At 37.6% G+C, this 27,033-nt stretch overlaps 2 protein-coding genes across 8 annotated transcripts; one reads left to right on the top strand and one right to left on the bottom strand.

Moving 5' to 3' along the window:
• The first annotated feature begins 1,328 nt into the window (after nt 1-1,328).
• Nucleotides 1,329-16,817, top strand: LOC105853890 (protein CEBPZOS). 6 transcript variants are annotated; one of them, XR_001145645.1, is made up of 6 exons: nt 1,329-1,384; nt 3,277-3,392; nt 5,133-5,177; nt 5,782-5,866; nt 7,104-7,244; nt 16,801-16,817. XR_001145645.1 is itself a non-coding variant. In XM_012727596.1 (5 exons), the coding sequence occupies exons 1-4, from the start codon at nt 1,356-1,358 to the stop codon at nt 5,862-5,864; spliced, it is 273 nt and encodes a 90-aa protein (XP_012583050.1). In that variant the 5' UTR covers nt 1,329-1,355; the 3' UTR covers nt 5,865-5,866; nt 7,104-7,354. The 6 variants fall into 6 exon arrangements, 4 of the variants coding, with proteins under 4 accessions (XP_012583050.1, XP_012583049.1, XP_012583051.1 ...); XR_001145644.1 differs by lacking the exon at nt 16,801-16,817 and adding an exon at nt 11,694-11,712; XM_012727596.1 differs by lacking the exon at nt 16,801-16,817 and having other exon boundaries at nt 7,104-7,354.
• Nucleotides 3,732-26,960, bottom strand: CEBPZ (CCAAT/enhancer binding protein (C/EBP), zeta). Of its 2 annotated transcripts, XM_012727594.1 has the most exons (17): nt 26,792-26,960; nt 22,338-23,830; nt 17,940-18,171; nt 17,229-17,409; nt 15,218-15,306; nt 13,452-13,505; nt 12,816-12,918; nt 12,632-12,700; nt 10,950-11,016; nt 9,980-10,080; nt 9,254-9,311; nt 8,783-8,976; nt 7,730-7,819; nt 6,758-6,819; nt 6,569-6,650; nt 5,884-6,035; nt 3,732-4,357 (listed from the first exon to the last, which is right to left on the bottom strand). In XM_012727594.1, exons 1-16 carry the CDS (start codon nt 26,936-26,938, stop codon nt 5,884-5,886), a joined length of 3,174 nt encoding a protein of 1,057 aa, XP_012583048.1. In that variant the 5' UTR covers nt 26,939-26,960; the 3' UTR covers nt 3,732-4,357. The 2 variants fall into 2 exon arrangements, with proteins under 2 accessions (XP_012583048.1, XP_004686350.1); XM_004686293.2 differs by lacking the exon at nt 3,732-4,357 and having other exon boundaries at nt 5,782-6,035.
• Between the last annotated feature and the right edge of the window lie 73 nt (nt 26,961-27,033).

The raw sequence follows: 27,033 nt of genomic DNA, 5'->3' as shown, positions 1-27,033 counted from the left end.
GATGCATATTTGATGTTTGTGGTCAAAAAGCTTTTATTACCAGAGTAACACACCTCTAAGCTTCACTTTTGAATTAAACATTGTATTACATATAAATGTAAAATTCTTGAGTGTGGAGTCTCCCTGGGGCCTAGTGCAATGATAGACACAGCAAATGAGCAATGAATTTTTCTTGAGTCAAATCATGATGAAATGCATTCATCTTACTTCAGTGCAGAGATAGAATTAGAATTTCCGGGCCCTCCCTGGTGGCGCAACAGATTAGGATGCAGCACTGCAAGCAGCACTGCAAGTTGGCCATAGCTGCTTCAGTGCGGGTTTGATCCCCAGCCCTGGAGGTGACCACATGGCACGGCAGTCCTCTCCTGTACTGCCTGGTGCTTCTCTCAGCAGTGTATTTCAGTGATCTGCCTGTTCTGCTCTCTACTGTGTCTCTGGTGAAGCCTCTCACAGCCCCTGCGCCTCTGGCTTCTACCCCACTTCTGTATGAATAAACAAATCTTAAAAAAAAAATTAGATTTTCCTAGTAGTGGCTTTGAGATAGCCAGTCCAGTGCTTTGCTTCACAGAAGGAAAGAGAAGAACCACTATGAGAGGTCAAAAAATGGGTCTCATTTGGAGACTTGTCTCACCTGTGCTCAAGGGCAGATTCAAGTATGTATCTGGTAGTATTTGCTCACGCTCCTGTGTAAATCTAGAGATGAAAGAAGCTAACTTCCAGGCCCTCCTTGGTGGCACAATGGGTTAAAACACTGCATTAAGGAGCTATCCACAGTCACTGCAGCACTAGTTTAATCCCTGCCCAGGAGATGACCACATGGTGCAGCAGACCTCTCCTGACCTGCCTGCTGCTCCCCTCAGCCGTGTACTTTGTCAATAAGCCTGTTCTGCTCTCCATTATGTCTCTGATGAAGCCTCTCACCAACCCTGCACCTTTGGCCTATACTCTAGGTCAGTATGCATAAATAAACCTAAAAAAAAAATCATTATTTCCCCGCTAAAAGAGTATTGAGAAATCAGGGAGGTGAAGAAATCACTGAATGAGGCTTCCACAAAGTTCTTTGCAAGGGATTCACTGAGCTAACAGTTCTGTCTCTTGCCGGAAGTGTGAGACATTTTTTATTTTAATAAAACAGTCCTTTAAGCTCTGTGTGCCAGTGGAACTCTAGCTGTTCCATGGTGGTTCCAACTTTGAAGGGCCCTGCCAGACTTCGTAGTGAGGGAGAGAAACACAGCCCTGTACACGGAAGCATTTGCGACTTGTGTATTGGTTGAACCTGAGATGACTCTCATTTCCCTTTGCGGAACAGGAAAGGGCCCGCTGCAACGCTAGAATAGGCGGGGCGCCCCTTGCGCATGCGCAGCCCCGCTCGCCCGCACAGCAGGTAGGAGCCGCGCGTGGTTCGCCGGCCTGCTTTGGCACCCCCACCTCCCAGCGTGTCCAGTGTGTGTTGGGGGGCGGCCTTTTTCGGGGGGGGGACTTCCGCAGAAGACACGCAGGTGTCCAGTTTGTCCAGGACGCGCACGACAGCCCGAATGCTACCGAGTGGCTCGCCCTGGGGACTCGGGCTCCGACGCGGAGGCTGGTTGGGAGCTGGGGTGCGCGGGGGCGGAGGGGCGTAGATAGCCAACCGAGGCTGCGTTTCAGGGTCTCACGGGCGCCCGACTCTGACCGTGGGAACCTGGAAAACCTGCTCTGTCGTCTGTGAGTCCCGTCACTGTACAGCCCCAGGCTAATTAAACTAAGTCCCAGCCTCTAGGACGCGGGAGACCTTGCAGCTTTTAGTCTTGTGGACAGGAGTCGCTAAACCCGGTGGATTTCCCGCTCGGGGCACAGATGAGGGTTTCAGGCCAGACAAGGCAGTGGTCTTAAACTTGTGCGCCCTGAGTCAGTCAGCTTCTCAGCCCGTGTGAAGCAAACCCCACGACACGCACACGCAGCGCCACGTCTTGGAGCCCAGCACTTTATGCTGCACTTCTAAATTCTGTCACCGAAATCCTGTCTTATCAATTATAAATACCTCTACTGGAACTGAGGGGTTTGTTATGTAATGTAAAGGTGTGTGTGTCTTAAAGCATAAATGATTTCTTAGACAGTGTTGTTTGGACTTTATTGTTCAAATCCTTAACCTCATCTTCATTCAACAAAACAATTTTTCATTTCATTTTTTTTACTTAGGTTACTGTTTTGTTTTGTCTGCTGGAAGCTTTTAAGTTTTGGAGGTTTTTTCCCCCCTTATCCCTTGAACATTAAAAAGAGCCAGGAGAACTTTCTCTACTGCTCATGGCTTTTTTCTTGTCAGTTCCACAGAACATTGCAGTAAATAGCAAAACCACCCTCCCTTTCCACCAGTGCACCTGCATGCTGGTTATGTGTAAATTCTTTTTACATTTCCTTTGCTTCATTTCTTTTAGGTAAGAACGATGAGGTTTTAATCTTTTAGTCCTCAGGGTGATCACATTATCAAAGTGAGAAAAGCAAATCGGCAGGGGTGGGGGAGGTACTGATATCCTGGGTATCAGTAGGATAATCTTACAAAAGTAAGTATTTAATTACTCCTACCTCAAGGCATTGTGAAAAGGAGTTAAAAGCAAGTGGAGGGGAGGAGATGCATGGCACTGAGCAGAGGCCTGGGACTGTATAGTAAGAGACATGCTCATGGCACAAGATAGAGAACAGTGACAAAAGACAAAGACAGTATTAAAATGCAGAGTATAAAACTCCTCTATTGACTTTGGGGTTATAGAAAGGCAGAGTAAAAGTTTGGGTTTCCATTTTATATATTCAACTGAGTCCAATCTTCTCTTCTCCTAATAGTCCTTTCATTTAACTTTTATTTTAGATTAAGAGAATAAAAACTAGCAGCCACTCAACAAGAACCAGTTAGTTTATGGTTCAGCTTTGTATACCGAGTCAAGCATTTTGTTTTCACATTTTTTCCACCAAATCATTTTAATTCCTAGTTCAATTCAGAAAGTGATAAGCTGTTATTGCCCATTCTATACTCCTAGGCAATTTTAAGATCTTCGTTCCATAAATTATTTTTTACAATGCCATCTTTCTCTGCTTTTTCTAATTTTATCTTTGGGCTATTGTGCTCCTTAGCTATAGAAATGGTAAAGTAGGAATGTGGGACAGCTGAGTGTATTGTAATTCTGGAGTTCTATTACACAGATTATAATAACTTGTGGTGTGAAGGGTAATACTTTTATAGGGGTGACACTAAGTTTGAGTATCTTTACAATATGTAACCTGGTTTACATTTATTTAACTTAGGATGGCCCGCACTATGGAACCTTTGGCAAGGAAGATCTTTAAAGGAGTTTTAGTAGCAGAACTTATTGGTGTTTTTGGAGCATATTATTTATTTAATAAGATGAACACAAGCCAAGGTAATTATAATTCAGAAATTAATGTTTTCTAGATGGGTGTACAATTTACTGGTACACTTAGTCGTTACATGGCTTTTTTTTTTTTTTTTAAGATTTATTTGTGCATACAGAACTGGGGTACAGGCCAGAGGCTCAGGGGCGGTGAGAGGCTTCACCAGAGACAGAGTGGGGAACAGAACAGGCAGATCGACGAAGTACACTGCTGAGGGGAACAGCGGGCGTCAGGAGAGGAATGCCACACCATGTGGTCACCTCCGGGCAGGCGGGAATTGAACTCATGGCAGGCGGGAATTGAACTCATGCGGAAGTGGCTTTAGATTCTCAGTGCTGTGCTTTAACCGCTGCGCCACCACGGAGGGCCTGTTACATGGCTTTTTTAAACAAATTGGTTTAGAGTGAATATGTTGGGTATTTTTATGGGGAGAGCTAAGTGTTTATTATTGTAGACCAAATGACTTACTTCTCCCTAACAAAGGTTCACTTATAGATTAGGGAAGATGTCTCACACTTCCATGGGTTTTACCAGGAAGGAGTATAGAGCTAGTGCTTTGGTCTGGCTTAGTGGGGGAGTAGACTGAAATTCAGCCTATTCAATACACCCTTGTTTGGTAGATGGAGAAATCAAGAAATAGCATAGTCAAAGCAAGCAAAGTTAGTTTTTGGAAGCTTGTAGACTCCTTCACTCTCTGTCAATACAGGGCACTGAAAGCCTTCCCCATGCTACTACTGGCTATCACTGAAAGAACCTTGAATTCTGGAGCAATACCCACCTTATAGTAGAGCCCTCAACTTTAGTGAGGGTGGCGCCGGTTTCAATTTCCCTAAACGGAGTAGTAGTCCTGAGTAGTGCCACGGTTGCAATTTGTTAGTTCTTCCTCAGTGTACTTCACTGAGCGTTTCCGTAAGTGTACTTCACTGAGCGTTTCCGTAGGGTACTGCTGGATATCCACTCTCTGCTCTTTAAACTAATGGGTATAAAAAGAGATATCCAAATAGTATTTAAAAGCAAATGAAATTGGTAATTCTGTAACAAAGTAAAATGGCATCCATAAACACAACTTAGATTTTAAGTTTCAGGACCAAAACCAAATTATAAAATTACATGAGAGAATCTAAGAAGCAACTGAAAATTAGTCAAAATTTGTTTTACTCTGCTTTGGGGATGCCTGTTTACCAACCTTTCAGTAACTACTTTGTTCCCTGAAAGAAGATGCCCTGGATTCAGTCCCTCTACAGGCTAAATCTTTAACTGTAAAATAACCATGTAAGGCTATGTGTAAAATAGGTGCAATTTAGATTCTATCCCAAAAGGTATTTCCTGGATTATCAGGACTTTAACAAATTTCTAAGAATTCTATTTTTTTTAGGATTTGTTTATGCATACAGAAGGGAGGTACAGGCCAGAGGTGCCGGTGTGTGTATATGTGTGTGTGTGTGAGAGAGAGGCTTCACCAGAAAGAGTGGGGAGCAGAACAGGCCAACTGACAAAGTACACGGCTGAGAGGAACAGCGGGCAGGTCAGGAAAGGTCTGCTGCGCCATGTGGGTCACCTCCGGGGCGGGGAATGAACTCATGCTGAAGTGGCTTTAGCTTCTTAGTACAGTGCCTTCACCCGCTGCGCCACCAGGGAGGGCCAGAATTCTTATTTTATAGACACCAAAACTACCATTAAATGGGCTAGTTCCATGTGTAAACATATTTCTAATAATGTCGAATTTTAACTTTTTTTTTCCCCATCAGATTTCAGGCAAACAATGAACAAAAAATTTCCCTTCATCTTGGAAGGTATGTTTTTCCTAAATGAAAGTAAGAGTATAAAAGTTGTTCAGCTAACCTTTAAATTAAGTAGCAATTTCTTTATGACTAATCAAGCAATGACTTGTGATGTCCATTTCCAACAATTCTGTTTCCTCTTATTTTAGCTCCCTCTGGAATCACAGAGTGGAGACGATTTTAAATTAGCTGACTAGATAGGAACAGTTAGTAAATGGACTGGACTCCTAATTCTTCCATTAGTAAAAAATGCAGACTTTGGAATGAGATATTGCTGATGTGGTGATAGATCAGACCACAGCTTAAAACTGAGCTCAAGTTTGCCAGTTTCTTGGAGCTGTTTCCTTCTGTAAGGTAGAAGTAACACTCTTCAGGTGAGTGTTTAACAACAAGGGTTAGAAAAGATAATATGTATGTAACTGTTAAAAAGAAACCTTAACAAGCAGTGCTCTTTACACTGATTAGTAGAGATGGCACAGCTTGTACATGAGTTATTATCTGTTTTCTTTTCTCATTGAACAGTGTAGCAGTGCAAGAGAAAAAGATACCACTTTCCTCAATAGGTTAACTTAAAATTTTCCATGATTTTATAAATGACAGTTTTTTTTATTTATAGTTTATTACAAATCCATTGAACAGTCGGGAGTATATGGACTCAGAGAGCAAGATCAAGAAAAATGGCTTAACAGTAAAAATTAAGAGTAAGTAGAATTTTAACTTATTTAGGAATTGCTCGTTTTCTCTGCTTCTTAGTTTTCTGAGTGATTTTCAGCTTCTTTTTGAAATTTTTCTTTTTCTTGATGATACTTTTCACATCTCTGTCATGTATCCAGTCATCCCGTTCAGCCTCCCATTTAAGCTGCTTGAAACCTGTGGGGAGGAGAAAGATGACCACGCTGCCCATAAGCTTGAGCGCGCACAGACTGTCTTACTGAGAAACTGAAGTGTGGATTTCCCAACTACTGTGCAAAGTCACTGCCTGTGTTGCTTTTCTTTAGTATCTATTGTCAAAGGTTACTGGTTTTCAAATAAAAGAATAAGACAAGGTACAAATGCTTTAAGTATGTTATTCCTCTGAACAGAAGAGTGGAAGCATTTACTATCGATGTCAGAAATTAAAATCATTACAAAAAGTAGAAACTTACTTACCGAGCTCATACTATATAACAGCCTATCTCCCTCCCAAAACTCATTAACTTTTGTTGACTGAGTTTTTAGTATTTTGCTGTAGTCTAAATACTTCTTAATCCTACGGAGACATGATAAAAGCCTTTCTCCGTCCAGGTTGTGAGGAACCCATTTATTCATTTCTACTAGTAAAGGTCTTCCAAAAAATACAAACAACTTCAGAAATTCTAAGTTAATGCTATTTTAAAACCTCAATAAAAATTCAAAGTACTTACTTGCATTATCTCTGTTAGCCATGGCATTCATGCCAATGTTGTCAAATTTAGAACCCATATTTTCATCTAACAGGTGACCAAACTTTAAAAAGAAAAGGTATACAATTATTAGAAAACTTTAAAACAATTTAAAAATCCCTTCAAACAATGTATAATGCATAACTTCTTAAAGAGAAACATGAACCTTACCTCCTCAGCAGATACAAACAGGTTGGAATCATTGAAATCTCTTTTCTTTTTTTTCTTTGGTCCTAAAATAAATATAAACCTAGCTTATTCAATTATAAACCCAATAGAAGGTTTTGAGTATAAATTTTTCAACATGGTTTCACAAGAAAATCTGGAAAAAGATACATAAAGGAAAACTAGGAAATAAATGTGGTTTAATTAGATAATTGCAATGATCTAGCACCATTAGGGGGCCGGCATGTAAAGACAGAAACAGCAGAGTTAGAAAGCAAATAGCATTTTTAAAAAAGTGAATATCCTGAAGACAGAACTGTATAGATGAAAATATTACCTTAATGTCTTTCAGATCTCCCACTGATCAGGGCTTACCCTATTTCACAATATCAAGATTAAAATCTCAAAGCTGACCTACACAGATTTGGAATATTTTAAAAGCAAATTCCAGAAGTTTTATTCTTTGGACTAATTGTGAATAAAATGATTGAAGGTATGTTTCCTTTTGCTGCTAATGAACTTATGTTTATACATTTCAAAGTGTGTTTCCTTAAAAACTTACTTGTAATTCTGAATAACAGACAAAATAGGATATGGTTATTTTTAATATTTACTAAATTTTAATTCATATTTAAAATAAAATAAAATCACATTGGCTGAGAAAAGGAAAAAGGCACTGTCTATGGAAAATCGGGGCTCACATTTAATTGAATGACATAACATGAAAGAGATGATGATCTGGAGATATTCAAATGTGGAGAAAGAAATTTTAAGAAGAGAAAGTAACTGCAAGTTTCGGTGGAAAACAATTTTTCATATATTAAGAGTACATAAAACTTGTTATACATTATGAAAACATCTTTCTTAAAAAACAAAGATGAATTGTACTAACCAATTTAGAAAAGTTTATTTCCTAAAATGTTAGTACCTTTCACATGCACACTGCTTAGGTTTAAAAGATTAAATGTGTTTTCTTACCTTGAAATGATCCAGCAAAATCAAAATCATCTGCATCTTTTCTCTTGCTTCTTTTAGTACTGACTTTGGAGCTGGGTTCATCATCAGATTCTGTTACCAAACAAAAAACAGACCAGTAGGCAACTTAAAAACAAAGGACTAGAAGAGATTATTTTATCTGTGAAAATATTTAATACAGTGGCATGGCATTATAGAACTGTTCCCTGTGGGTTTCACAATTTCACTAGCATAGACTTTGAGAATGGCAATCAAGACTAAAAATAAATGACTACTAGCATAGTTCCCTATCTTGTGAAAGTACATAGTTTATTAGATAGCTTTATTGCTAAAAGCAAATACTGTAATTCCTTGGAACACAAAGAAATTTCTACTTTGGTCCAGAATAAGTAGCAGGCTGATGAGTGTATACTGGATAAGTTGTTTATTGTGTGAAATAAGAAAAAAAGCTAGGAACATTTTAAGGACATAATTTTGGTATTCTTTGTTTGCAACAAAATTAAAAATGCTCAACTTCTAGAGCAACAAGGAACATTAATTTTTAGGAGGTGCTGAATACTATTCTTAGAAAAGAAGGCATAACAGCCCAATAGGTATTGCACAGGCATCCTAATTGTTGACTAAATGTAAGCCCAAAACCTAAAACTCAGCTGCACTTAAAAAAAAAAAAGCCCTCCCTGGTGGTGCATCGGGTTAAATTAAAGCATAGCACTACAAAGCTATCCACAGCCACTGCAGCACGAGTTTGATCCCTGGCCAGGAAGTGACCCACATGGTGTGGCAGACCTCTCCTGACCCCCCCCCACTGCTGCCCTCAGCAGTGTATTTCAGTACATCGACCTGTTCTGCTCCCCACTCTGTCGTTGGTGAATCCTCTCATCTCCTGTACCTCTGGCCTGTACCCCAGTTCAATATGCATAAATAAATCTTTAAAAAAATAAATCTGTTAGTTCCAAATGAGGAGAGAGAGCCTAAATTTAACGTCTTATCAGCAATCTTTAACAGAAAAACTCTTACACATTGAAAAAGAAGAGTTTATTTTCTAAAAATGCTTACCTAAAATGTCTTCACTTTCATCATCCAACAAATCCATGAATGTGCCTCCATCTTCATTAGTTTCAGTAAATTCTTCATTCATACTTCCTAAAGAAACTTCATCATCATCCAGGTTATCCAGGTCGTCGTCACTGTCTTCTGAATCTTCATCCTCTGGGTCCTTCTTAGCTCCTCTTTTTTTCTTTTTCACATGGCTAGAAAAAAACAACTACTTGTAAATAAGAACATCCTTTCCTGAAGGGTGTCTTGGTGATGACCAGGGTATCAAGTGATTAACAATATAAAAGCAAATAATTACAGACCAGTCAGAGCCTTTAATTAGTGTACTAATGTGCATTATAAAAATCCAAAGTGAAAGTTTTGTGTGTAATTCCCAAACCTTTACAAGTATCTTCCTCTTGTATATCACATTTGTTCTGTGATCTATTGTTCTGAGGGGAAAGAAAAAGGAAACTGATGGGGTAAATTTACCTAGCAAAATCAAGGTCATCCTTTCCAGAGGTGAAGCAGTTATCATCTTCAAATGTGTCTGTCAGAGAAAAACATACAAATTATGAGATAGTAAAGAATAACCAAATTGACATGTATTATATCTGAATCAGTGCAGTTATGAGTCTGCCATTTATGACAATACCAAAACAATAAATTTGACTATCTAAACTTGTGAATATACTGATCTTAATTAAATCCCTAAACTAAGTGGATTCCAATTAAAATTTAGTTTTCTCGTATGAAAAGGGGATAGATATCAAATGAGATGGTATTTAGCAACTGCAATCATTTTTATTTTATTAGAACTATTTAAGCTTATTTAATATTGGTAATAGACTATTCAACAAAATAATTGATGTAGTCCTTCTAAATTTCCCATGGTTTTGTTTCCATTGAAGATTCGATTGAAATTTTTCTAGTTCTGTGAATTATAACGAAAAAAAATAAGATAAATGCAGATTATTAGTATTAATAGTATAAGAAGACTAGGAAAAGTAAAAATGTTTCTCTTTTGTAAAGGATTTGGGCCTTTGGAATGAACAGGCTCATGTAAATGCACCATTCCACTCCTACCCCCTCCAGATGTCCAAAGTATAATTGTGTATTTTCTGTAGTAAATTTGGAATATGCCCCACAGGCCACTTTCATCATTTGATAAACAATAAAACATACTTTTACAAATTGAAGTCTATGAAAACAAATTACCAATCATTCTTTCAAATTCATCATCATCCACATCTTCTATACTTTCTTCATCTGCATCACGTTTTTGTTTCTCTTTAGCAGTTGCAGCTTTTTTATAGTACCTAAAATGAGTGTTATACATGATAATTTCAAAGGCCCACTTTATTATAAACAAAAAACCTGTGACTAGTGTGACACATGTATAAAACCTATTAACTCAGTTGGATATATATATGAATAAAATTTGTATTCAAGAAAAGCTCTGAATTCAACAAATAAACTTTTGAACTATGAAATATAGTAATTTATAATGTGAAGCATAATTTCAAAGATTTAGGTTTCCTTCAAATTAGTCTTTTATAAAATAGCTTAACTCATCTTAGTTAAATGCCTATAAGAAGAGGAAGCACCAACACTAGTCATGTTAAGTATGAGAATATTGCAAAATGCAATATTCTCTAAATGACCTGTACGCACTCTTTTAGATACTTGCGCACAGTGAAACATAGCATTTTTCAGATGGGATCACAAAAGCAAGCCCAGTCAACCAATGAGGTAATACTTTCATTGCAACTGTAAAGCATTAGTAACAATAATTGGTTTAGGATTTTATATAGTAGCACAATAAAATTTTTGTTAGTTTTGCCTACAGCATTGCATTAGAGAAATTACTTGGATTATTTATCACTGTATTAGAGTAATACAGATTTATAACCACTAAGGAAATCACTTACAAAAAAATAAAAATTAAGCTCCTAAAATTAAGATTCACAAAACAAATTTATGCCAAATTATTAAAAACAAAACTCTCAAATTTAATTTAGTTTCACTAAGATCTCTCAAGATTAGCAAAATGATTTGAGTTCCCTTCACAAAAATGGATACTGACTTACTGCCAAATCTTAAGGTAGGTCTATGTTAACAAAACATTCTATAGAATGTAAAAATTTGCATTTCAACAATTCCCCAACTGAAACTACCAATGTATTACCTATAGAAAAACAGTTCATCCACTGGTATCTGGCTTTCTTCTTTTGCAAGGAACTCCTTACTGTTGACTAGGAAGATAAATTAAAACATTTTATGTTAATAATCCTTTTTATGTTATTCAAGATTGTAAACATAGCATACCTACAATTATAAAATCTCAAAATGTAAGGAAGGTCAACAGAAATGACCCTAGCTGAGGTATGTAGAGAGAGAACTCAGCATTCAAAATTGTTGACCACTTGAAAGGTAGCCAAATAGTGCATCAAGGAGAAAGAACAGGGTTGTCTAGTCTTCCAACTGCTTTCAGGATTCAGATTTTCAGGGATAAAATTTCAGAGCTCTCTTAATATAAATTACCTTAAACTTGACATTTTCATATTAGAAAAATGTCTGCCATTCTGGATACAAGTAAATGCAAACAGTTTTACTTAATACTGAGGCACATTATGAAACAAATAAGTAACTAAGAGTCAGTTTTTCCTTTTTAGAACAAAAATTTCTGACTCTACTTGATTAAAGAGGGATTTACTTTCAATTCTCTCTGTTAATGTTACAAGTACATATTACCCCTGAACTGCTGTAAAGTCAGTTATTTGGAATTTAAATGATTTACAAGGTATAACTTAACCTCAACTAAAAGGAGTGGGATGTGGAATACAAAATAATGTCTACTTGGACTAGCAAAACAGAATAGACACAAAAGATAGGCACTAATCAACTAAATTTAAAATAATGCTTTATATAGACCCTCCCTGGTGGCGCAGCAGGTTAAAGCACAGCACTAAGAAGTTAAAGCCACTTCAACACGAGTTCGATCCCTGCCCTGGAGGAGATCCACATGACACACAGACTTCTTCTGACCCGCCCGCTGCTCCCCTCAGCAATGTATTTCATCAGTCGGCCTGTTCTGCTCCCGACTCTGTCTCTCGTGAATCCTCTCATCACCCCTGTACCTCTGTCCTGTACCCCAGTTCTGTATGCATAAATAAATAAATCTTTAAAAATAAAAAATGCTCTGTAACAAAGCCAACTGTGGGTTTTCTGGAAAACCCTATTATAAGGTTTAAGATGATCTGAACTAGAAAAGATGTATGCTTTATCATCTTGGTAAAGCAATGATGATACAAAAATAGCAAAATACTGACAAGTGTTGAAACTGGACAATGGTTACATTGGGTTTATCATACTATTTATTTTTGGTGTGATGACATTTAATAAAGTTTAAAAAGTCAGACATGATAGACTTGAGGATATGCATTCTGTGATATATATGCATATAAAGATATGCATTTTTTATAAGATTTTATTTATTTATGCATATAGGAACTGGGGTGTAGGCCAGAATGAGGCAAGTGAGAGGATTCACCAAAGACAGAGTGGGGAGCAGAACAGGCAGACAGACTGCTGCCTGCTGACTGCTGAGGGGAGCTGGAGGTAAGATAGGAGAAGTCTGCCCTGCCATGTAGGTCAGCTCCCTGGCCATGGATTAAACTCAAGCTGTAGAGGCTGGTGATAGCTTGATAGTGCTGAGACTTAGCCCCTGCATCACCAGGGAGGCCTGCATGTACATTCTTGACAACACAAGATAGGTAGTATTTTGGTGCTTAAGTATTATTTTGACAAGTCTATGTTAATAACTTCTGTCTTGTCAGTTTCAATTGTGCATGCTTTCAACACACTTACCAGGAAGATTTCGAATATCCTTTGTAAAATGTTTTCTTTTGGGCTGCATAACGACACTATCTGTGTTTTCTGAAATATAAAACCAAGACAGTGCAATGTAAAAGTTATTATATGCTCACAAAGTTTATTAAATATTAATAACAAATACCAACTAATTAATTAATTTAATTAAACAGAAGCCTACCTTTGCCTTTATGTGGCTTTGGATTTCGGTAAACAAATCGATCCAAGAATCTCATTAGTGTGAAATCCTGCAGTGGGTCACCTGAGTACTGAATGTAATTACCCTGCAAGGTATGGGGAATTTAAGAACTTAACTCAAATTATATTATATGCACCCAGGTAAGAGAAAAGGGAGGAAAACATTTTTCTATTACATTGTATCAAAGGTACAAATATGCAATAAACTCTAACATCCTTTTATGCACATTATTGTTTATTTGGAAAAACTATTGGTGTGCATACATTCTGTGATGCACTGATTCTGAGAGCAGGTAAATAGTATTAAACGGCAGGTCACCTACTTATTAACAAGGAACCAAACTGGGAAAACAGGAAACACCACGAATAAGCAAGGGAAAGGTAGTATTTCTCCAGGAGAAAGGACAACCAGCTGTGGTGGTTTCCTAATGCCCTACATTTTCTTCATCTCAGAAACGGGAGAATTATCTGCTACTTTGTATTAAACAAATGACTGCTTTTTTACAAGAACAGAAAAATACATGGTTCTATGGAGTGGAAAAAGCGGCATGATTTTACTGTCTAAAATCAGATCACTTGTTTTTTCTTAATTTCTCCCATCAGAATATTTTAGACTCACCTGAAGGATAGTGTTTGCAAAGAGGGATACAGAAGGGTGAAAATGTTCAGATAACTGAAAAGAAAAAGATGAATACAATAAACTTCTAATTGCGGTTATTCAAGAAAATCCAAAGAATTAAAACTTAGGCCAATATATTACAAGTATGATTTTCAAAATATTAGTCTTGGGGCTACTTTATACACTTTAAAAATCATTATGTCTAATGATAATTACCTGAAATTAAAAAAATTTAAATACATATTTAGAGTTCATTTTAATAAACCAATTAGATGTTAATATAAATAGTATAGAAAGTTGTGAAAATCATTTTTCAGAATAAACAGAGAAGAATCACGTATTATGGCTTTGGCTCTATAGAAGACAAAGGATTCTCCTATCTGTTTCTGTTTCATGTTATTGTAGTTGAACTAATGAAGCTGGAAAAAGGAGGATTTTGGTAAAGACTTTCACATAATTAAAGATTTTTTTCTATACTATACTAAAACCAACAGCAGCTGCAACATGCAATCTGAAACTATACAAAACAGTTTGTAGTACCTGCCTATTAAAATTAGTCGGCTGTAAATTCATCTTGTATCCACGTATGACTTAACAGCATCGTACACTGGACTTTTGGAAAATACCAACTCACTGAGTTAATGCTGTGCTTCCAAAAGTTGGCCATATGTTACTATACACTATCACAAAACCACATCATTAATGACATCACTGATTTCATTTAAAGGTTTCATATTTCATGTGCTGAAAAACTGCCAAGATTCTAAAATTTTAATCTTTGTTTTAAAAGCTTGAACTTTACCACAGATTGATAGTACTTCACCTGTTTTGCTGGAAACCAGCAGGTTCACTTCTTCTTTAAGAAAATGTTTCCCAAATTACCCACATCTGAGTAACCAAACTGTCTGCTGCTTAGGCTTTCATTATAAAAAGTAGTTAAGTTTTCAATGACGACAAAACACCTTTTCTCAAGTTGTGAGTCTGCCTTCACAGTCAGGTATGCAGAAATGCCTTCTGTATTCTTACACAGTATTAAGAAGATACACTTCATAGACAAGTTAATATAACCAGTAACTGCTCCTGCTTTATCACTCTTACGTAATAATCGGTATTTTTATTTTAACTTGCAATTGTGTGGCAGTGAAGAATACACTTGCCCCAACACAGCTTGGTGCTACTGACTAGTTGTGCTAAGACAGTGGCAGTTTTAGCCATTTCATTTATAGCATCAGTGCCTTTCTCAATATAGCAACAAAGGTAAATGACATGTTGCTATCACAGTAGAAGGAGATATGACCTTGCAGAGTTGATGAAAAGACAACAGGGACTCTTAGACAATTATTAGCTTTACAAGAGAATTCACAGAAAGATTATTAAAAATAATGTATTTTAAAAAAGTATTTGCAAAAGGTTCCATCACAAAACTCTTCAGAAATAATGTATAAGGCAAAATTTACCCATTTCACATAGTAATTATATGCCATAAACTACCAAAAAAAAAAAAAAAGAACTAATTTATAGCCAGGTACAACATTAGTTTATGTGCACATTATTTAAGATTTTCTACACATGAAGATAGAAAAGTATAAAGATGGAAATCTAGTGTTCATCAAGGCAAAAGAATATGGGCTATAAAACATTACAGCAACATGACATACTTGAAATTGCCTTCCTATGACAATTAACTAGCATCTAAATAAATTTATATCTGTGATTTTCAAGAAAAAAATTAAACTTGAAGGTGGTACACTTTGAAATTATTTTACCTTTTTGAGTTCCCAAAGACTTGTGTTTTCAGCTCCACAAAATAAAGGGTTTCTGCTAAATGGATCATATGTGTTTAACCGTTTACCACCTAACAACAACAAAAAAAGTTTTTCTCAAATACTTTATTCCTAGCTCAAGAAGTTCATAGAGCAACCACAATTAATGTTATTACTCACAGGCATAGTTTTAGTATTTTTAGCCAGGCATCTGATCGAAACTTAAAGAAAAAAAAATCATCTCCTTCAAGAATCTGTCCTTGGTACCCAAGCCAGCATTTCACTCTGAATAAAGTAGGCAGGGTGTTTATCCTTAAACTACTGAAAGTTCCCTTCAAAACTTATTTTCAAGAACAACAAAAAGAAGCTATTTCTGGGTAAATTAGGCCATAAAATGCTAAGATGACAACCTCAAGATGAAGGAAGTCTGAAGACTTGAAATTACAGAGTACTCCCAGTATGTCATTAAATCATGCACAGATAGAATTCACCTGTAATAGGTTTTATAGTATCTTCTTCATGCTTTCAGGAATGAAGATTAAAATATTTAAAACTAAGCAACCTTCGGAACACATTAAGGTAGGCCCTTCCAATGTATACGTCTGCCATCCCTCTAAAAGATTCTTTTCAGTCTAGCCTTCAGGGCAACTGATAGATTTTCTTAAAATCTTTCCTGGCAGCTTCTATACTTTTCCCTTTTTTAAAAAAGATTTATTTATTTATGCATACAGAACTGGGGTACAGGCTAGAGGTGCAGGGGCGGTGAGAGGATTCACCAGAGACAGAGTGGGGCACAGAACAGGCAGATCTACTGAAGTACACTGCTGAGGGAAGCAGTGGGGAGGTCAGGAGAAGTCTGCTGCACCATGTGGGCACCTCCTGGGCTGGGGATTGAACTAGCACTGAAGCCGCTGTTGCTAGCTTGCAGTGCAGCGCCCTAACTCACTGTGCCACCAGGGAGGGCCCCACTTCTATACTTCTATATGCCTCAACAAAACTGAAGTTTGCAGACATGAAATAATTTAGACTACAACAAGTCTGAAGCAAAGGGTTTGACAATTTGATTTTTAAGGTTAGTATTCTTTCCAGTCTTAAGAGACTGCATTTCTAAGATTTCTTTTGGCTTTGATATTCTATTAATAAATATAATTCATTTTGTGTACATGGAACCCTAAATTTTCTATCTCACAGAAAGATTTCATTCCTAAGTATTACTTTAAGAAACTATTATGATGCTCAAATTAAAGAGTCACGCTTTACAGCATTTATTATAATCAAGTACTTGTGTTTATAAAAACCAAGCTTTTGTACAGACACATTTGTTATCTCCCATGTTTACGTATATATGAACATATGTTTCCAAATAAATCCAAGAAATTAAAACTGGTTCAAAAGTATAAACTTAATAAATTTCTAGTGGAAGGAAATGAGATTTATTGTGCATCTGTCAGTGTTTTCAAAAATCATTATGACTCTGAAAAGTATTTGCTTTAATTTCTAAGATTTATTTTAAAATATTTATAATCTGTACTATTTTTAATAAATAATTCACCTTATTAAAAAACTTATTAAAAACTTATTCCCAGCCCTCCCCGGTGGCGCAGCGGGTTAAAGCACAACACAAAGAAGCTAAAGCCACTTCCTCATGAGTTCAATCCCCGCCTGCCCTGGAAGAGATCCACATGGCGTGGCAGACCTCTCCTGACCCGCTCGCTGCTCCCCTCAGCAGTGTATTTCATCGATTTGCCTGTTCTGCTCCCCACTCTGTCTCTGGTGAATCCTCTCACCCTCTGCATCTCTGGCCTGTACCCCAGTTCTGTACAAATAAATAAATAAATCTTTAAAAAAAAAAAAAAAACTTATTCCCAGGGTCCTAAAATTACCTGGTTATGAGAGCTCTCATCTTAAAACAACACTGAGAACTTAAAAAATGTTACTATTAATTTTGATCAAGTTCAAAGGGGAAACCAATTCCTTGGTTTAAAGTTCAAAAGACTAACTTAAAAATACTCACCTTGCAAATTATCAAAGTGGACCCAAGAAGCAGACTCTGATTTCTTGGTTTCTGTAGTACTTTCTGACATAGTTTCTTCTTCAACTTTTTTTTCTGTATCTGTTTCTTTATCTACATCAGTGAATTTTTCTATGTCTTCTTCATCTTTTATGTCAATAAAATTTTCTTCCTCATCAGATTCCTAAAAATATTATAAATCTGGGTTATTCAACTGGATGTCTTTAAGATTTCCATAATTGCAATTATGATGAATCATTAAAGTTCTATCAATGAAATGTAGAATAAGAGATCATATTCTTATTTATAAATGCAACAGAGTTAAGCCAAGAATCCCTGAGACTCTGGGACTTGATATTTCAAGAAAAAATTTAGCCTTCAAGTAAATTTCTGATATGGTATAAATAACCCTATGAAGCAAGTACTATTGTAATGTCCATTTCACAACTGAGGAAACCAGCTGAAAGATCTACTGTTTCTATAAACCTCACATAATTGCAGTTTAAGGTAGCTTAAATTATCAGCAAAAGGATCAAGCAACATTTCTCACCAGGTAAACTGTACAACTGGACCTAAAATGTAGGTCTGTCCAATTACAGCACTCATATTTCTTACATGCTGCAGAGAACTAAGTCAATTATTGTCACTGACCAAAGTAAAAGAAATACCATATATTTCAGAAACCACTCTATTTAAAAGCAGTTGTAAACATACTGGATGATCATCTAGTTGACTTCTTAGCCCTGGTTTTGCTTTAAGGATCTCGGACACGAGATATAAAGCTCCACATATGAACGGCGGCATTTGTTCACAAGTCACTTGAAGCAATCTCTTCACAAAAGCCTTCACTCTGCGCAACATGATGTCAGCTTTCAGAGATTTGTAGACAAGATTAAGAAACATGGCTTGCTTAGAACATGATATCAATCCTGGATCCAACATCTTCCTGTAAAAGAAGATCAAATGTTTATTCCCCAAAATTTCTACAACCAGCTGCCACATATTAGAAGGAACTACTAAACTAAAAAGAAAAAAAAAAGATTTATTTACTTATGCATACAAGAACTGGGGTAGAGGCTAGATGTGCAGTGGTGAGAGGATTCACCAAGAATACAGTGGGGATCAGAACAAGCAAGTTGACTGAAATACACTGCTGAGGGGAGCAATGGACAAGACAGGAGAGGCCTGCTGTACCATGTGGGTCAAGTCCCTGCACAGGTATTGAACTCGTGCTGCAATGGCTGCAGATAGCTTCATAGTGTTGAGACTTAACCTCTTGAGCCACCAGGGAGGTTCCCTGCTTATTTTAGATGGAAACACCATTTCTGCCCTAAGAGGAAATCAATGATCAGAATAGAAAGGTGATGGCAAGAGATTTTTTTTTTCTAGTTTCTTCTCTTTTCCAAGGCGTCTTCCATTCTCTAGACCAATAAGGCACATCACTATGATACAGCTTTTATACATGTACAGAATTATGTAGATGCAAGGTTAATCCAAAACCAATGAAAAATGACCTGGGTAGCAGCAGACTAGATGTTTTTTTACTGATTAGTTGGGTGACCAGAGAAGCAGCCCCTACATGATTCTAGTGAGACCATGCTTATACAGCAGAACGACTTATTCTGAGGCCATCAGATAATCTCTAGTCCAGTGCACTCTATATAACATCCTTCTTACACATGCTGTTCTCTCTGCTGGACTCTTCCCCAACTGTCTGCATGTCTACCCTATCTAAAATAGGGTGCTCCACTGTTCATGTATCAGCTTATGTTCATGTACTTCATATTTTATTTTTTAAAAGATTTTTTCTATTTATGCATACAGAACTGGGGTACAGGCCAGAGGTGCAGGTGCAGTGAGAGGATTCACCAGAGACAGAGTGGGGAGTAGAACAGGCCAACTGACAAAGTACACGGCTGAGGGGAGCATCGGGCGGGTCAGGAGAGGTCTGCTGCGCCATGTGGGTCACCTCTGGGGTGGGGATGGAACTCATGCTGAAGTGGCTTTAGCTTCTTAGTGCTGTGCTTTAAACCTGCTGCGCCACCAGGTAGGGCCCCATGTACTTCATATTTTAATACACTGTATTCTTGTGTTTCTCTCTTTCCTGCAAAGTTCAGTAGAACAAGGATGGTGCTTCATGGTTATAACCCTGATACCTGTCATGTAATAAGTACTCAGTATTTATCAAATGAAGAAATGAACCTCCATAGTAAGGAGTAAAATCTTCAGTGATTAATTTCTCTCACTAGATACCCAATCCAATTCTAGACAACTCATTTTGCCATAGTATCTCTGCTTTAGTCACAAAATGTGTTCCTGTGTAACTTCCAACCATTCTACTGCTGTCCTCTGCAGCAATACAAAAACTAAACATAGGCAACAAAAGTAAAAGTAAACAAGTAAAAGTAAACACTGGGTCAAACTAGAAAGCTTCTGTGTGGCAAAAGAAACAAACGAAATGGAAGGGCTGCTTACAGAATGGGAGAAGTTATTTGCAAGCCCTATGTTCAATAAAGGGGCAATGGAAAAAAAAAAAAAAAGGAAGTCATGTAACTTAATAGGAAACACCCAAATAATCTGATTAAAAATTAGCCACAGAACCTTAATAGACATTTTTCTAAAGATGACATACAGATGGCCAAAGTGCATGAGAAGCTGCTCAACATCACTAATCACCAGGGAGTACAAATCAAATCTACAGTTCTGTATCAGCTTCACTGGTAAGATGACTATGAACAAAAAGATGATACAGTAAATGTTGAATGTGAAATAAAGAGAACCTTTTACACAGCGAGATTATAAATTGGTAATCATTTAAAAAATATACATGAAATCGTCATGTTGTGCACTTTAAAAGGTAACATTTTATTTATCAAGTACCACAGAGCTGGATTAAGAAAATAGCCTAATTATACCTGGACTTTTAGATTCTTGAACCTATACATACAGTTATGTGTCTTCTTTCCCCAAAGTCTCTCTTCAACAGGTGTGCAACTTTTATCTCCAATAATAATGTAAAAATTCTTTTATCCTAGTCACTGAATTATAGAAATGCCTCAATTGGTCTGACCCTCCAGACATTAGAAAATCCGGAACGATCAAACGTCTGGAAAAACCATTACTTCCTCTGTTATAAGCAATTCTCTTAACTTTTCCCCACTAACACTAGAAATGAAAACACTTAAGCTTATGGAGTATTTTCATACTGCTCTGCATGCCCAGTTTTCCTCATTCATCATTTCTGTAATTCCATACCACTGGTGATATTCTGACACATTTTTTATTCTCTAGTTTTTGATATTCAATTTTCTCTCTTTACATTCAAATTTCTCAAGATTTTCATCAGTTTGAAGACTCATTTCTAGCCAGAAATTCCATTACATAACAACAGAAACATATGAGATGAATGTAGACATCCACATCTCCACCTCTGACAGATAATGTTCCTTTAACTGTTTAACTGTTGATCAATCATATTTGTATGAGCCAAATAATTTCTTCATCTCTTTTATTTCTCAGTTAATGTTGGTGAATATTTATTTGAAGGATTCTTAGTAAAACCAAAGGCAAATAAATACCTTAAGAAGGCTTAAAAGTCCTTTGAGGAAATCTATTAGTAAGTACTCTTGGCAAGTCGTAATTTAAAGAATTTAGGAATGTACTCCTCAAAAGATGTTATGCTGTTTTGTTAAATACTGAGATGTTAAACAGACATCAGAAAACTGTTTTCTGACAGATTCCAAAGAGTTTCTAGAAATTAGAAATTCTTACGACCTTCAAAGTCACAAAAGACCCAAGACACTGAAGTTGGAACTCTTTTCAAACTAAAAAAAGTAAGGATTTCTTTAAAAAGAAAGAAAGAAAGTGCTCCTTAAAAGTTATGAAAACCTTTGAGGGATTTGTTTGTTTCTTTTTTTAGCATACTAGCTGTAATAAGTGCCATGAAAACAACATGAGCTCCAAAACAGACCCACATTACACACTACTTGGTCTAGAAATGATGGTGTGATCACACACAAATTATTTTACTCACACACTGAAGAGCTGTGAAGGGGATTAAACCAAAGAAATGTATGTGCTATGCTAATAATAGCAGCAAACAGAGTACTTACTACCTGTCAAACATTGTTAAGCACTCAACATATGTTTGGCTTACATGGAGTAACATCTTCATTAGCTCATCAATTGTATTAAGATTCCTGTTGTCATTTTCTAATTGTGACATTCCAGAAGCTTTCAAAATAACCCTAGGATAGATGCTTTTCTCTCCATTTTAAGGACAAATGAACTGATCACAATGAAATGGGATCTACGTTTATCAACAGTCCCAAAACTAATAGCTGGGACTTACCCCAGGCAATATGGCTTAAGTCCAAGATATTAACCACTGTATTACATTCCTCACAAGACACAACACACAGGCAGCTGGTATACTTGAACAATTTTAAAAGTGTTTCAGAATCATCCAAAATAGCATCCCTCAGTGGGTCAGTTGCAGGACACTGCAAAATTCGGTAAACAAAATCCTAATCCAATGTTCCACATATTCCAAAATTGCAACAGCCAGTCCTTCCCTAACAAACTTTTTTGTTCACCATCTGTCTTCCCCCATCTAAGTGCCTTTAGGGGTGGCAATTCTGTTTACAGTACATTCTGAGCATATGGAACAGTAACCAGTGCTCAAAAGTTCTTGGTGAATGAATTACTAAGTGACTGTGCCATGGAAAGGAGGAAAGAAGAAAGAAATTTAGGACTAAAGATAGGAAGTTAATATTATATTACAGATTTGCTTCTTTAAATATCCCAAAAGAATTAAATATCACCATGTTAATTGTGAATTATTATGTGATATAATATAAATGGGGATTTCTGTATTATAACAAGTTTTTAAAATAAAAGTGATAAACACTGTATTGAAAGCATCTAAAAGAGTTATCCAACAGGCTAACTAACAGACATTAAGTGGCACATTCAAAGTTGGTGAGTAGTAAAGCTGCTGAAGTGGGCTAACATCCAATTTTCTAAGTTTCTCTCTAACTCCACAGAGGAGCACTGCCTGCACAGGAGATTACTTTCTGTCTCAATTTACATACTGAAATGATATGTACTTACCTATATAATGCTGAGTAATAGCGATCTGATATTGTCTGCTGGGAATTCATTACTTGGAAAAGCAACATTAAAGCCTGCACACTGGTGTTAAAATTCACAGCATGCAGCACTTTAAACAGCGTGTCAACCTGCTCCCTCACTTTTTCATCACCAGTCTGAGAATATGGGTATGCCCTATTCACGCCTGTCAACAGGGCACTAAGCATTTTTGATTCAATATCCTTTTTCTTGATACAACTCCGGAAAAAACAAAAATAAAGAGTTATTAACTTATTAGCCAAGTCGCTTTCTTCATGGGACAGGGCCATTTGATTTAAAAAGCAAATTGCATAATATTGAGCTTTGGAGCTGATATTTGAGCGAAAGAGAAGTCTTTCAACTTCACCACAAACAACTCCTTTCATATTGGGATGTTTACAAAGCAAAATCTCTAATAGATGGGAAGCTTTTGTGGCGATTCTGTTCAGAGGATCTCCCAGTTTATTCACCACCTGCACAAGGAGAGCCTTTTCTTCCTCAGGTTTGTTGCAAAGAAGCTCATGAGCCACTTTAAGAGCTCTAGTTTTGGTGGTTACTAATGAATCGTGACTCAAAGTTTCTAAGACCTGCACAAATTCGGCCATTAAGTGTTTCAGCTGGTGTTCAAAATACCATAAGATAAGTCTTCTATCTCTTGAGTCCCTGTTGCCACTGGACAACTCTTCTAATTTGTTGAAAGGACGCTGACTGAAAATACGTAGCTTCCGATTGTCTGGCAAAAGATCTGTAATAAGTAATTCTTTAAAAGTATCCAAAGCCATGAGGCACTGCTGTTTGCTACCCTTCTTTTTAACAAGAGTCATCAGAGTTTCCACAAACTGGAGTGTGTGGACAGCATCATCCTGAATAAGAAGAATCATGGCTGCCATTCTGTCACCCAAAGTTCCTGAGGATACAATTGCTTTCATCCAAGTAGAAGAGGCTCCCTTTTGATTATTTGCCTTATTTTTGAATAAGCTGATTTCATGCTCATATAACTTCTGAGCCAAAGTTTGGTACTTAGACACAACATCCCGAGGCTGGGGCTCCAAAGAATATTCACTGCAGTACTCCAGATCATACCATTTACCTCCAGGCTTGAGTAACAATGTCTGCCTCTCAAAAAATTCAAAGATGTCCTGTTGTTTATCTTTCTTCACTTTTGGTACAGCACTGCTGTTCTTATCAGAACTTTGATCCAGTTTCTTCTTATTTTTTATCTTACTGATTGATGCCTTTTCATAGTCTGCTGCATTTTGCTTCTTATTATCTACTTTTGTTTCTTTTTTGCTGGCATTTTCATTTTTAGCTGGTTCATCATCTTCAATTAAACACGCTTTTGCATACTTGGCCAAACTAAGATTTTGAATAAATGCTTCCAGTTCACCTTCTTTAAGGTCATCAATTGCTCCTTTTTTGCCTCCATCCACCACTTCCTCATTCTCATCCAGAGTAGCCAGCATAAGGTAATCTTGCTGCATAAAAACATAAGTTAAAAATAAATGACAAATTCAGGAGTTCATTTTAGTTATCAACAGTTAATTTGAAATATGTATCTTTGAGTCAATTAAATTGAGTTATCATGACGTTGTCTGGATTTCCATCCTATACCCAAATAAAAACTTGATGGATCAATGATTTGTTTGTTAAAGATTTATTCATTTATGCATACAAGAACTGGGGTGTAGGCCAGAGATGCGGGGGTGGGTAGTGAGAGGAGCCACTAGAGACAGAGTGAGGAACAGAACAGATAGATTTACTGAAATACAGTATTGAAGGAAGCAGGGGGCAAAACAGGAGAGGTCTGCTATGCCACAACCATCAGCTCCCTGGCTGGTGAGCAAACTCATGCTGCAGTGGAGAGCTTCATAGTGCTGCATCTTAACTCCTTGCACCTCCAGGGAGGGCCCAGAGTTTTAAATGAGAATAACAGAACTGTAAGATAGGAGATAGCACACTACAATTATAAAAATAATTTAAGAGGGCCCTCCCTCGTGGCGCAGCGGGTTAAAGCACTGCACTAAGAAGCTGAAACCACTTCCGCATAAGTTCGATTCCCGCCTGCCCCGGAGGTGACCACAAGGTGTGGCAGACCTCTCCTGACCAGCCCGCTGCTCCCTTCAGCAGTGTACTTCGTCAATCTGCCTGTTCTGCTCCCCACTCTGTCTCCGGTGAAGTCTTTCGCCACCTCTGAGTGTCTGGCCTGTACCCCAGTTCTGAATGCACAAATAAATAAATCTTAAAATAAAAAAATAACTTAAGAATAGGAAAACTCCTAAACTTGACATAAAGCTCTTAGGTCCATAAGGAAGGAAAAGATTATTCCCTCAAAACCAAAAATGTATAAAAATGAAGAAATAAATTGGGTAAAAATACTGAAAGTGCTTATCAAAATAACTGGGCATACTTAATTCCTCCACATGAGTTAAGAGACAAAACCCAACAGAAAGATATACAAGGAATATAAACAAATGGTTCACAGGAATAAAAGCTTTATAAAAATATCAAAGATGTACAAATTTAGATTATATATGCACTTAAAAATGTGGGAAAAAGGCCCTCCCTGGTGGCACAGTGGGTTAAAACACAGCACTGAGAATCTAAAGCCACTTCTGCATGAGTTCGATTCCCACCTGCCCCGGAGGTTACCACATGGTGTGGCAGACCTCTCCTGACCCACCCGCTGCTCCCCTCAGCAGTGTACTTCGTCGATCTGCCTGTTCTGTTCCCCACTCTGTCTCTGGTGAAGCCTCTCACCGCCCCTGAGCCTCTGGCCTGTACCCCAGTTCTGTATGCACAAATAAATAAATCTTTAAAAAAAAGAATCAGAGAATATCTTTAAAAAAAAAAAATGTGGGAAAAAATATAGATTACCGAACCATTATTTAAAATAGCAAAAGACTAACAATTTAAATGCTCACAATAAACTGCTGGCTAGATAAATTAAGACAAACACATGACTTACATAAGCATAAAACTTATGCATAAGTGACACTAATTTTTATACGAGAATCTCTAAGGCACTGTACATAACTGTAGTTTGGTATAACTTGTGTAAAAACAAAACCCTAGTATACAACATGTATTTGCTTTTAAGAGACAAAATATTTATGAAAATGACTGCTTCTAGGAAGTGAAATTGTATGGCTGGAGATAAAAATGGGAAAGATGACTTTTCATGAAATACCCCTCTTAAAAAAAGATTTTGTCATGAGCATATACTATATACTATTCAAAAATTAAATATAACCTAAGTACAGCACTGTGGATTTGTCCCTGTAAGTTGCATTTCTTCTGCCTCTATTCTCTCTATCACCAAAGTCTAGATTTAAAATAACATTTAATGGGAAATAAGTGAAATGCTGTCATGTATTTGCTGCAAATCTTCAAATGGCTTCTCATTAAACATAGAGCAAAAGCCCAGTTTCTTACCTCACTTCCTACTACCTTTCCCCTTATCTCACTCTGCTTCAGAACTATACTATACTGATAGTTTCCTTCTTCATGGCACAACATGACTCATTACTTTCCTTCTGTCAGATTTCTGCTCAAGTACTTCTGCCACAGGTTCCCTAACCACCTTATGTGCAACTGTAACGCCCTCTCAAACGCCTTGTCCTCCTTCCTTCATTTTTCTCTATAGCACCATTCAGCTGTCTGACATACGATGTAGTTTATTCAAAAGTTTGGTTACAATCTTTTTCCCTTAATTAAGATGTAACTTCCAAAAGGGCAGAGGACTTTATGAGCCTGCAGTTGAAGCAGGAAGTTTCCAAAGTCTGCTGCTTAGATTCTGCTACTTGCTGGAGCAGAAAAGTTCTGCAGTCTAGTGCTTGGCCACAGTAGTAGCGATGGCTAGCTTAGCCCCGTCCCCACACAATAGCGAATGCTTGTGCTATGCTAGATGGGGTAACAAGCGTCCTTTTACAAACTGTAAAAAACCTTACCATCCTGTAATTCAGGGTCAGCCTTTTCGAACTGATCCCACTGCCCAAAGATGTGACAATTAAACCTGTCACCTCTGTGCGTGCCCTCTGATTTCTCTGGAAATTGCCCTAGCGTGTGTGTGTTTACATTCCATTAGGAGGGAAACTGAATTCCAGCACCTTTAGAATTCAAAACTGTCATGAAGTCAGGACCAAAAAACTAAAATCAGTCCTGCCCGACCTGATGGAGCGCCCCTTCTATGACATCAATTCATCAAGAGGACCGTCTACATCTTAAGAAAGGCCACATTCCATAAAGACATCAATCTTCAACTTTTTTCTTGTAAAGAACAGTAGAAAAGGAGTGCGAGACTCGCAGAGAACATTTCCAAGCCGGGATATGAGTCGCCGCCGCCCCAGACTCAGCAGCTGAGGGGGCGCGCGGGCCCTTCCGACCCACCGCAGGACCACTGCCTCCGTCCCGCTTCCCAGAGAACCCGAGGCCGTTACCTTGCTGCCTCCGAGTCGTAACACCTCCTCCAAGGAGAACCCATTCCCCGCTTCATCATTTTCGTCCTCATCCGGATCTTCTACGGCCTCCTCCGGGTGCCAATGCTGCTTGGCGTGGAACTCCAAACGCTCCTTGGCGGCCGCCATAGCTAGCGAAGCACGCGCGCAGGACGCGCAGCCGCCCACGGCTTGGCCGTGACGTACTTCCTGTGGGGGCGGGCCCTCTGCCGGAAGCGGCCGGA

This window comes from Condylura cristata, unplaced genomic scaffold (assembly GCF_000260355.1).
Source record: "Condylura cristata isolate star-nosed mole 26May11 unplaced genomic scaffold, ConCri1.0 scaffold00020, whole genome shotgun sequence".
Classification (NCBI taxonomy): Eukaryota; Metazoa; Chordata; class Mammalia; order Eulipotyphla; family Talpidae; genus Condylura; species Condylura cristata.
This window is presented reverse-complemented; position numbering and strand designations above follow the sequence as displayed.